This window comes from Oculina patagonica, chromosome 6 (genome assembly GCF_052425735.1).
Source record: "Oculina patagonica isolate OP01 chromosome 6, crgOcupat, whole genome shotgun sequence".
NCBI lineage: Eukaryota > Metazoa > Cnidaria > Anthozoa > Scleractinia > Oculinidae > Oculina > Oculina patagonica.
In genome coordinates, this window is record NC_135763.1 from 30,118,577 (window position 1) to 30,129,423 (window position 10,847).

The 10,847-nt window shown below is 42.7% G+C and overlaps 1 protein-coding gene across 1 annotated transcript; it reads left to right on the forward strand.

The window, feature by feature from the left end:
• Window positions 1–9,287: 9,287 nt before the first annotated feature.
• On the forward strand, window positions 9,288–10,622 carry LOC144658008 (uncharacterized). The gene is made up of 2 exons (XM_078518336.1): window positions 9,288–9,300; window positions 9,596–10,622. Exons 1-2 carry the CDS (start codon window positions 9,288–9,290, stop codon window positions 10,207–10,209), a joined length of 627 nt encoding a protein of 208 aa, XP_078374462.1. The 3' UTR covers window positions 10,210–10,622.
• Window positions 10,623–10,847: the final 225 nt, after the last annotated feature.

Below are 10,847 nucleotides of genomic sequence, written 5' to 3' on the forward strand. Positions count from 1 at the left end.
GCACTTGAAAGACGGGTGTGTGATACCTCTCAGACAAAGCGAAAAAGAAAACAAAATACCCCGTATAAACCTTATGTTGATTGAGTCAGGATTGAAACAGCACTACTGTTTTATAAAAAGAATTAGCGCTTTGTTACACGACCAAACCAAACACAGTAACAAAAAACACTTTTGCATGATGTGTTTGACAAATTTTACAAGAGAAGACTTGCTTGAAAAGCACAAAAAGTATTGCAATGGGGTCAAAGGCAAGCCAACAAGAATCGAAATGCCAGATGAGGAGAAAAACACCCTTTCTTTTAAAAACTACCAAAAACAAATGAAAGCGCCTTATACGATTTACGCCGACGGCGAGGCATTGTTAAAAAAAGAGCGCCGAGAAACGCCCGAGAACCGCCAGAAAAGTTACACGTACAAAACAGAAAAGCACGAGGCATGCGGATTCGCTTACACGCGTGTAAGAAGTGATGGTGAACACGAAAAACCATTCGTTTACAGAGGAGAAAACGCCGTTGAAGTATTTTTGAACTGTCTTTTAATTGAAGAAAAGAAAATAAGATATGAATTGTCAAAGCCAAAACCTCTCCTTATGACGCAAAAAGACTGGGCAAACTTTAAAAAAGCCGAAAACTGCCACATCTGCGAAAAATCGTTGGTGAAACAAAACTTTTTAGACTCTTTGCCGGTTTGGCTTAAATCTAATAAAAAGGAGTTTGGTTACTTAGGACAGTTACACAAAAAATGCTATTACGAAAGAATAGAATTGGCGAATACTCTTAATAGCGGGAACCATTATAAGCTAAAAAAGCTTGAAAAAAAATCACACAAATTAGCCGCTGAAAACCAAAAAAACTGCCTAGCGTGCAAAGAGCCGCTTATCCAGCCGAACTACAAGGATGCGGTGAGGGATCATTGTCACATAACAGGCAATTTTCGAGGAGCCGCGCACAACGTGTGTAACTTAATGATGAAAATAAATCCAAAAAATATTCAAATACCAGTTGCATTTCATAACCTGAGTGGCTACGATGCTCACCATTTGATGCAGTCAATTTCGAAGATTTCAAAAGAGGCACAGAAAGAGGTAAAGTGTGTTGCAAACAACATGGAAAAATACATTACATTTTCACTGGGGGGTTTAAGGTTTATTGACACTTTGAACTTTTTACTTGGAAAGCTTGAAAAACTTGTAGAAGATACGCCGAAGGATGCATTAAATATGACGAAAAAGGTTTTCTTTGAAAAAAGTGAACTGTTGTTAGACAACGGAAAATATCCAAGCGAATACGTTGAAGTGTGGGAGGAATTTAATTATAACAACTTGAGTGAAAGTTTTTTTAAAGGTGGGGACGAAACTAAAGAAAAATGGCAAATTGTCAATAACATCCACATAACAGATGAAGGATACAAAGAAGCAAAAACCATTTTTATAGAAAAATTTGGCTTGTTAACACAAAAGGGGATTTATCCCTATGAATACATGGACTCATGGGGAAGATTTAAAGAAACAACTTTGCCGAAAAAAGAAAAGTTCTACAGTAAACTTACAGGCGAGCACATAACAGACAAAGAGTATGCACACGCGCAAAAAGTGTGGGAAACCTTTGGCTGCCAAAATCTTGGAGACTACCACGATTTGTATGTCAAAACGGACGTTACCCTGTTAGCGGACGTTTTTGAAAACTTTCGAAAATTATGCCTTGAGAAGTACAATCTGGATCCCGCAAATTATTACACGTCGCCAGGTCTTTCTTGGGATGCGCTTTTGAAAAAGACAGGTGTGGAGCTTGAGTTACTCACAGACTACGAAATGCACCTCTTCGTCGAAAGGGGAATAAGAGGCGGGATTTCGTCGGTAAGCAAGAGATATGCAAAGGCGAACAACCCATATGTTAAGGGATTTGATCCGAGTCAACCAAAAAAATACATAATGTATCTCGATGCGAATAACCTTTACGGGTGGGCAATGAGCAAGCCGCTTCCGAAAAGTGGTTTTAGATGGAAAAAGGTTATGCCAACAGAAAAAGAAATAATGACAAAAAAAGAGCATGCAAAAACTGGATGGATTATGGAGGTGGAGTTAGAATATCCGAAAGAGCTGCATGACGCTCACGACAGTTACCCATTAGCGCCAGAGAAAAAGAAAATAGACAAAGAAATGTATTCGCCTTACCAAAAGAAATTAATGAATGATCTTGAATTAAACCCCCCAAACACTGAAAAGCTTGTTTTAACGCTTGAAGACAAAACCAATTACGTCGTGCATTACCGAAACTTGCAGTTTTATTTAAAACAGGGAATGAAACTCAAAAAAGTGCACAGGGTTTTAGAGTTTGAACAGGAATGCTGGATGGAGCCCTACATCCGGATGAACACAGAATTCCGAAAAAAAGCAAAAAACAACTTTGAAAAGACCTTTTACAAGCTAATGAACAACTCGGTTTTTGGAAAAACAATGGAAAACCTGAGAAACCGTGTAGACATAAGAATAGTAAGAAGCGACGAGACAAATAAAATAAGAAAATTGGTCGCAAGTCCATTGTATTCAAGGCACGTGATGTTTTCAAACGATCTTGTCGGAATAGACATGCGAAAAAGTAAGCTGTTTCTCAATAAACCGGTCTACACAGGCATGACTATCCTTGACGTAAGCAAGCTATGCATGTATGACTTCTTTTACAACCATCTGAAAAAGGAGTACGGGGAGCGTTGCGAGCTTTTGTATACAGACACAGACAGCCTTTTGCTTGTGATAGAAACAGAAGACGTTTACGCGGACATGGCAAAAAACATCGGCGAGTACGACACAAGCGACTACCCCGAAGAGCATTCACTTTATTCGAAAGAAAACAAAAAGGTGTTGGGGAAAATGAAAGACGAATGCGCAGGAAAACTGATTTCAGAGTGTGTTTGTTTGAGGCCGAAAATGTATTCAATAATGACAGAAGGTGAAAGCGAAAATGAAATCGAAAAAATAAAGAAAAACTTTCCTGAGGCAAAAATAAAAGAGTGCACTTGCGAAGGGGAAAAAATGCAGGTAATAATGGCAAACGACGAAGAATTGGTCAAAAAAATAAAAGAGAAACATCCGAAAGCAAGTGAGTCAAAATGTTGTAACACGCTGAAAGTGGACGAAAAAAATATAAAAAAGGCAAAGGGGGTGAAAGAGTGCGTGACGAAAAATGAGATAAATCATAAAGACTTCAAAGATGCACTTTTTCAAAACAAGGAAAGCTTTCACGAAATGCACATGCTAAGAAGCTATGCCCACGAGATGCATTCAATAGTGGTAAACAAAAAATCGCTGTCGCCATTTGACACAAAGAGATGGATAAATGAAGATGGGATAAACACTTTGGCATATGGGCACTATCGGATGGGTGCGGAGCACGAGAGCGAAGCTCTTGCAGAGAAGGGGCAAAAAAAAGAGCCCACCGCCCCATAAAAGGGAGTGAAAAAACTAACTAGCCGCCAAGCAAAGGTCTCTCTAGAGTGCTTTAATAAATAAAAAGCCACTCAGGAGTGCCCAAGGGGCTCAAGCACTAAGGGCTTGGTGGTAACTGTGTATTTGGAGGAATAACAAGCAATTCTTCACGCACGAAGCCGCGCTTTGGACCATCGTGCAAGTAATAAAGAACTGGCTGATTAGGTTTAGTAACAGAACTTTCAATGCTGTAGACTTTTAATGACCAAATCGGATCTGTAGCCCTTTTTACGCCGCCTTCCAGCTCGCCAGGTTGGTAGAGAAAGCGCACATTAACGAGAGAGGGGAGTTTTTTTCTTTCTTGCCAACAGGTCTTGTATATTTTGAGGACGGTTTTGACGAAACAGCCTTTTCTTTAATTGCAGCAGCAGGTTTCTTACCAGTAAGACTGGTTACTTCGTTGTTCAGAGCGGCAACAACTTCGGGTAGCCTTTTTACCCACGCTGTCGACCGCTGGCCAGATGGCAGGTTCATCTCGACACCGTACTGATAACCAAACAGGCGCTTTGCCAGTGTTTGATTAAAACGTTCAACAATAGCTTGATCTCTGTGGATATTAACACGCCCGCGTCTAATATAGGTTTTGTGATTTTCCATTTCTTTGGTAACAGCCCCCATGAATTCGCGACCAGGGTCAGCTTGAAGCATCTGTGGCCATTTTAGTGCACTTCGCCTGTAAATTGTCTGAAAACCTTTTGCAACCTCAGTTGAATCTTTGGAGGTCAAAGGCTCGGCCTCTTTGTAACGGCTGGCAACGTCGACAACAGTCAGAGCGTATTTGTAAACTTTTCGCCCTCGCGGCAGTTTGTCGTGTGGCAGAAAAAGAAGGTCCGCCTGGTGGACCGCGTTAGGGGTAGAAACATCGAATTTTGGGCGAGGAACGTATCGTGGTGCCGGAAGGTAGATCTGCCAAAGGGCCTGCTTAACTAGCCACTTTTTTGCGGCATCTTCGGAAACCTTGGCAGCCTCGGCTAATTTTTTTATCGCAGCAATTCCCTTCCAATAGCCCTGGGGGCTATAGTAGACTTTTGAGATCTTTGCATCCATGCGTATACAAGAAAAAAAAGAAACGTTTAAAGAAACCGAAAGGCAGCGTACCCAAGAGCAAGAGCGCCTGCGCCAACAAACATCAGTTCACCTTGTTTCTGCTGCTCGCTTGGCTGATAAAAATCAGAGAACTTGGGTTCTTTCGGAGGAATCATTTGTTTGTCAGGATGTGCCTGGTTGTAGAGTTTGAAAGCGTAGTCTGTGTTCGTAAAGTTTTGTTTCGCTTGCTGTTTGATCTCATTGTTGGTTTCGATCCAGTCGAGAAGCTTCGTGCGGTCGCGAGAGTACTTCGCGTAAGCTGCCTGGTAAGCCTCGAGAGCTTTGTCGTGTCTTTCTTTTTCTTTCAAAGCGGCGTCATCTCCGCCACCCAAAGCTCGAGCAAGATAGTTGCCGCCAATGAAAGCAGCAGCGTTCAAGATAGCTCCGCCAGCCATAATCGCGACGCTTGCCATTTTGTTATTATACTATTCTAATTTTTTTTTAATTGGTTGGGAGAATTTTCTGGTCCTCGAGATACTGTTTAAGTGCAACGCTGCCAGCCATGACGGCTGTGAACTTTACATACTTCATAAAACTGCTGCTTGGGTCGGATGTGAAGTTTTCTTTTACAACTTTTTTGGCAGCCCAGCCGATTCCGGCGGCAAGGCCAGTGAGAGTCGCGGCATCCATGAGCGTTTTCACGAGCTTGTTGTCGGACATGGCGGTTCAGTATAAAATAATAAAAAATATTCAATTGAAAAATTTTTTTGTTTATTCTTCACCGTTTTGCGAAGCAAAGTTTGCAACTTCTTCACCAGATTCAACTTCTTTTGTTTTTTTTATACCTCTTTTAAAAATTGTATCCTCATCCTTTTGCACCCGAATAGCGGTTTTAACGCAAGTTTTGGAAAATTCAAACCAAAGTAATGCAATACCAGCCATAGCTGCACCTTTAACAAGGTTGTCAAGAATAAAACCAAGGGACATTGTCGGTATAATAAATGAAAAAGAAATGTTCAAAAGAAATTTTTTAATCCATCGGACGGATTCCTCTTTGTTTGCGAGGTCTAATGGCATTTTGGATTGTCGAAGGCGTGTCTGAAGAACGCGTTGCAACCCTTCCAATACTTTCTGCTGTAACGCGCAAAGCGCGGGGTTCCTCTGGGACCCCTGGTGTGTCATCAGTTATAAGAGTTGGCGGAGCTTTAAATGTTGGACTTCTTTTTTCGTTGACAAAGGCTTTGATGTCTTCGCGTTTCACATAAGTTGTAACGATTGCAACGCCGATACCAAGCAAAGATATCCATTGATTTGTGGTGAGACCGCTTGATTGCGGCTGAGCCTCGGGCGGAGCTGGTTCCGTTACGGCCGGTGGTGTTACATTTCGCTTTGCAGCAGCAGATTTCTTTTCCTTTTCTTTTGCAATTATTGCAGCAGCCTCGACAGCAGCTTTTTTCTGTGCTTCACGAGCCTGTTTTGTTTTTTCAGCTGCAAGCTTGCCAGCAGCAACTCGCTTTGGATTTTTGGCAGGCTTTGTTGCTGGAGTTGTTGAAGTAACTTGTTTCTGTTCTTCTTGAGCGATCGGAGTTGGTTCGAGCTCGGCCATTTATAATAAAAAAAAATAATATTTAAATAGAAAATTGCTCAGCAAGATTTTTTGCTAAGCAATTGCTAAGCATTGTTCAGTAATTACTTAGCATTTTCTTAGCATTGCTCAGAAAAATCTTCAGTAGTGTTTGTGTCCGCATCTTTGGAAGCACCTTTGGTTTCGCACAGCGAAGTGTGCGACTTTGTAGCTTCGTTTAAATCAATGTGCTTTGTTGTGATGAGCGCAGCATTTGCAACGGCAAGAAAGCGGCCGCATTTCAAAGCCAGACCGCCTGCCAAAGTGGACAGCTCTTTGCTGATGATGTAGTCGTTTTTGAGTTCCTTCTGATAATCATTGACGTCCTTGATATTTACGGCCATACCAACGACTTTAGTAACAAGAAAAATAAAGCTGTCAATCAAGCTGTCGGTTGTTTTGGATCCAACGTATGCCTCATATCTCTTTAAGTACTTTTCAACTTCTTTATCTGTCAAGCGCTTCACCTGCTCGTGTGTCAGTTGCACACCGATTGCTTCTTTGGCTTTTCCTGTTGAAACAAGGATTGCAAGCTGTTCACGCAAAGCAGGAATGTCAGGGCCTTGAATGAGTGCCATAGCGCTTTCTGTACTTTCTGGTTCAGCTCCTAGCAGTTCCATTACGGAAGCTAATTCTTGTTCACTTGCAGCGCCCTTGACGCTCTCGGGAGGAGAAGTTGCGAACGGGTCAGCCATTTATTACTCTAAAAAATATGTTCAATAAGAAAATTTTGTGCCGTAAGGGTGGCGATGAGAAATGACAAGATGCGAAAACTTATTTTTTTTTAGCTTTAAAATGATTTCTTTGTAATCCTCATTGGCAAGTTCGCCAGCGTAATCCTCAAAGATTGCCTTCGTGGTCTTGGCAGAGGGGGTGTAAAAGAAAACGATTGCCGCAACATTTTCGCGGAATGAGGATGTTATGCTTGTCAATTTTTGAGTTAACACCCATATGCTCAAGCCTGCGTGGCGAGCAGAGAAAGCAAGATTCACCAACTCCCCTGTTCTTCCTTTTACATCTTTCGAAGCAGCACAGTCGTCGAGGATGATAAGCGTGTTCGTACCCTCAAAAAGAAATCTTGAAAGCCTTAACCAAGATTCCACCTCGTGCTGCTCGCAAATGAAAACAAAAAATCGAATATCTTCCTCAGCAAAGCGATAATAAGTCTTGTTGTGCGCGAACGTCGGGCAGATGAGCACGATGTAGTCAAACTTGCCTCGGAAAGGGCCACAAAGCTGATTGACCACGTATCTTGTTTTTCCTGAGTTCGTTGGTCCCACAATGAGGGCGTTGAAGGGTATATTGGCAGGATCCATCTTCGTTCGTATATGTACCTAAGGTACACTTTTTCAAAGAAAAAATTATAAAAGTACAGATTCTAACTGCCTGCCAATTATATTCATTTGGGCGTCGCTGATTACGTAAATGTGGCAGTTCAAATTACCTGAGCCGCTTGCTTTCCTCTCTAGCTCAAGCTGGACACCGTCCTTTGTGTTCACAAGGCGCGTGCCGCTTCCGTGCATCGAGTGGTCAGCCATGGAACGCAGATCAATAAGAAGGCCAAACTTGTCTTCTGTGTAAAACTTTTGCAGAGTCATGTGCTGCGTTTTATTTTTTTCTTTCATGTAGAATCTTTTAACTTCTCCCCAAATGTCCATTCCTTCGATGCCGTTGTTGTACAGCATGTTTGGCGAGCCGTTGACAGTGATGCTTACTTTTGTAAGGTCCGGGTTAATGTACTTTTCCGAGCTCCTTGCACCTTTGTTATATTGCTCAATAAATAGGAGCAAGATACCTTTCATGGACCTCCTCTGCGGGTTGACCCTTAGATTCAGACGTGTGTCGGAGCCTTTTGCAAAAGTCACCACTTTAACACGCTGGATGTGGTCGTAAGCGAACTCTTTGCCGCCCGAATAAGCGCTGAACGCTTCATCTGCAATTTCCTTGCTTCTTATCATCTCGTACTCCAGCTGGATGTTTGTCAACTTGTATTTCAGTTTTGTTGTATCTGAGCCTCTGACCACATGTTCGGCTGCCGCGAGCTTCAGTTCGAACACAAGATCGTTGTATAGTGCCTGAGGATAAAATGCCCCATGGTCAGTTAAAATCTGGTGATCCAGACGGATGCGGTATTTATTACCATATAGCTCATTCAGCTTTTTTTCTGCTTCGACTCCTGAAGTTTTCTTATCGCCAGCATTTGAGCGAATTTTGTTAAGGTCCTCGCTCTGAATGCCCTCTGGCACCCTGTCGTCGCGCTCCTCCTGCGAAAGGAAAAAATCCTCAAATATTTTGTAGATGCCATAGCCAACCGTGTCCTGCACGACGGTGCCTTCGTACTTTACAACAAAATCGTCGACCAGAGCTCGGCTGACGTTGTCAACCAGAAAGTTGTTGGCATGGCCTCCGCTCAAGTCGATGTTGAAGCGCAGCGCCAGCGAGCCAGGCACAATGACCTCGTTTTCGTTCAGCTTGGGCACTGAAACATACAACGTTTCCTCTGGATTGGCTTCTGTGCGGTCAAAAGTGATTCGTTTTACCGCGCGCTCGGCTTTCAGTGCGCCGAGTATTTTCTCTGTGCGTCCCGGTCGAAGGTTTTCTTGAACAGCAGCCATCTCTCGATTGGTTTTATTGTTAAATTGAAAAGTTTAATTTAAAAATATATATATATAAATTAAGCGATGGCAACAGGTGGTGGTGATTTTGGATTCGAGGACCCTGATTTGGACCAAGATCTTGACCACAACAGTGATAACGATGATGAAGAGGAACAAGAGGTCGACAAAACCCGACCATTTCAGCCCGGGGAGGCATCCACACCCTACCATGGGGGTGAACAACATGAAATGCAAACGATGCAGCACGAACAGAGCGTGCTGCCAGACACATCCTACGAAGAAACACCTTTTCTTGAAAGAACCCCTTCGATAAGTGATCTTCAAAAAGAAAGTTTTTTGCGGCAAAAACTTAAAAAAGCTGTAGACACGATAAAAGGCAAATTCCCCAAAGCAAATTTTGAAAAAATTAGAATTAGAAGAGGCACTGGGAAAAATGAGGGGAAAATTGTTGCTATAGGAACTAAAAAAGGCGAGTACAAGATTCTAAAAGATAATGAGTCAGGCTTCATGAAAAACTTTTTAGACAGCTTCAAAGATGAACTTGGGCCGTCAGCTGAAAATCTTATTGCTCAAGACAATGAAGAAATAAGAGAAATGAGACCAAGATTAAGAGAAGCTGAAAGTCAAATACAACAGGCAGAAACAATTGACATGCAGAAAGAAAAAGCCACCCAAGAAGTAGAAGATTTCAGAATAAGAATCGAGCGAATAGATGCCAAGATGGAACAACTTGGGTCAAATGTTGAAAATGAATCAGAATTGCGCAGACTTAAGCAACTGAAAAAAAATCTTGAAAAGGATTTTGAAAACAAAAAAAAGAAGTTGCTGCTCTTGAAAAACAAGCTAAGCAGAAGGCAGAAGAACAAACACGAGTCGACCAACTAAGGGCAAGCCTCGCTGCCATAGAGAGCAGAAGAAACACTTTGCAAGAAAGGCTCAACGACACAAGAGCGTTGGATGATCTAAAAGAGAAAGAAGCCGAGCTGAAGCAACAAAACGAGGAAGATCAAGCTGTTATAGAGGATGAGAATGCCTCCCCCACTGACAAACAAGCCGCGGAAGAAAGAGTTGCGGAAAGAACCGAGGAGCTCGGGCGTTTACAAACGCAGATTGCAGAAAGAGAAAGGGCGCTTCCACTTCGTGAGAGGATCAAAGAGATCTTCAAAAAACATGGCGTGACATTAACAGCAATACTTCTGGCTGCTGGTGTCACGATTGGTTCTGTTATTGGAGCCATTACAAACGCGTTGAAGGCAACCGGCAAAGCGTTGGGGAAAGGCCTAAGTGATATTGGCTCAAAGGTAGCATCAGCTCTGCCTGGTCTCATTGGCTCGATTGCGAAATTTCTTTTCAAAACCGCTGGTCAAGTAATTGGATTTCTTGCAGAGCACACCTGGCTGCTTATCCTTGCTGTGGTTGCTTTTCTTGTTGAAAAATACATCAAAAAGAGACGTTAGCGCATAAGGGTGTAGAGCAAAGCTGCTGCTCCAACCGCGCCAACAGCGACAGTTGCTTTGTTTATTTCGTGTGAATCATTGGCTACGGCCTTCGTAGGTTTAGCGCTTTGCGCGTTGCCGTCCTTTGGACGGGGACCGTAAAGGTCCCTAGCTTGTGTTTCAGCAGCGCTTGCTGCAGGTGCCTGATTTTTTTTTGCTGTGGCGCTCTTGTGTATAGGATTTGAAGGGTGGCTGTTTGGTGGGTTGATTTTTGATTTTCCTCCCGCCATCAGTTTAAGAGCTGCTTTTTTTGTAGCTTTATTAACCTCATCATTCACTCCTAATTTCATCCCAACAACAGCCTGCTTAAGCTGGTTATTGTAACCAACAACGCTTTCTGTGTTTATCACCATACGAGCGGGCATCAGCCAGGCACCTGGGCAGACTGCAAGGTTAAGCCGAACCTTAGCTTCGTCGATGGCTAATTGGTATCTTTGGACCGACTTTGCCAGATCAGGTTGCCTTATAGCGTCTTCAACCAACACGAGGAACTCACTTTGCGCTTCCTTTGCACGGCCGCCTGTTCCAAGTATGCTACTTCGAACGTTCACCTGCGAACCGAGAATACAGTAGACAAAAGCCTCTATCGACTGGTTTAC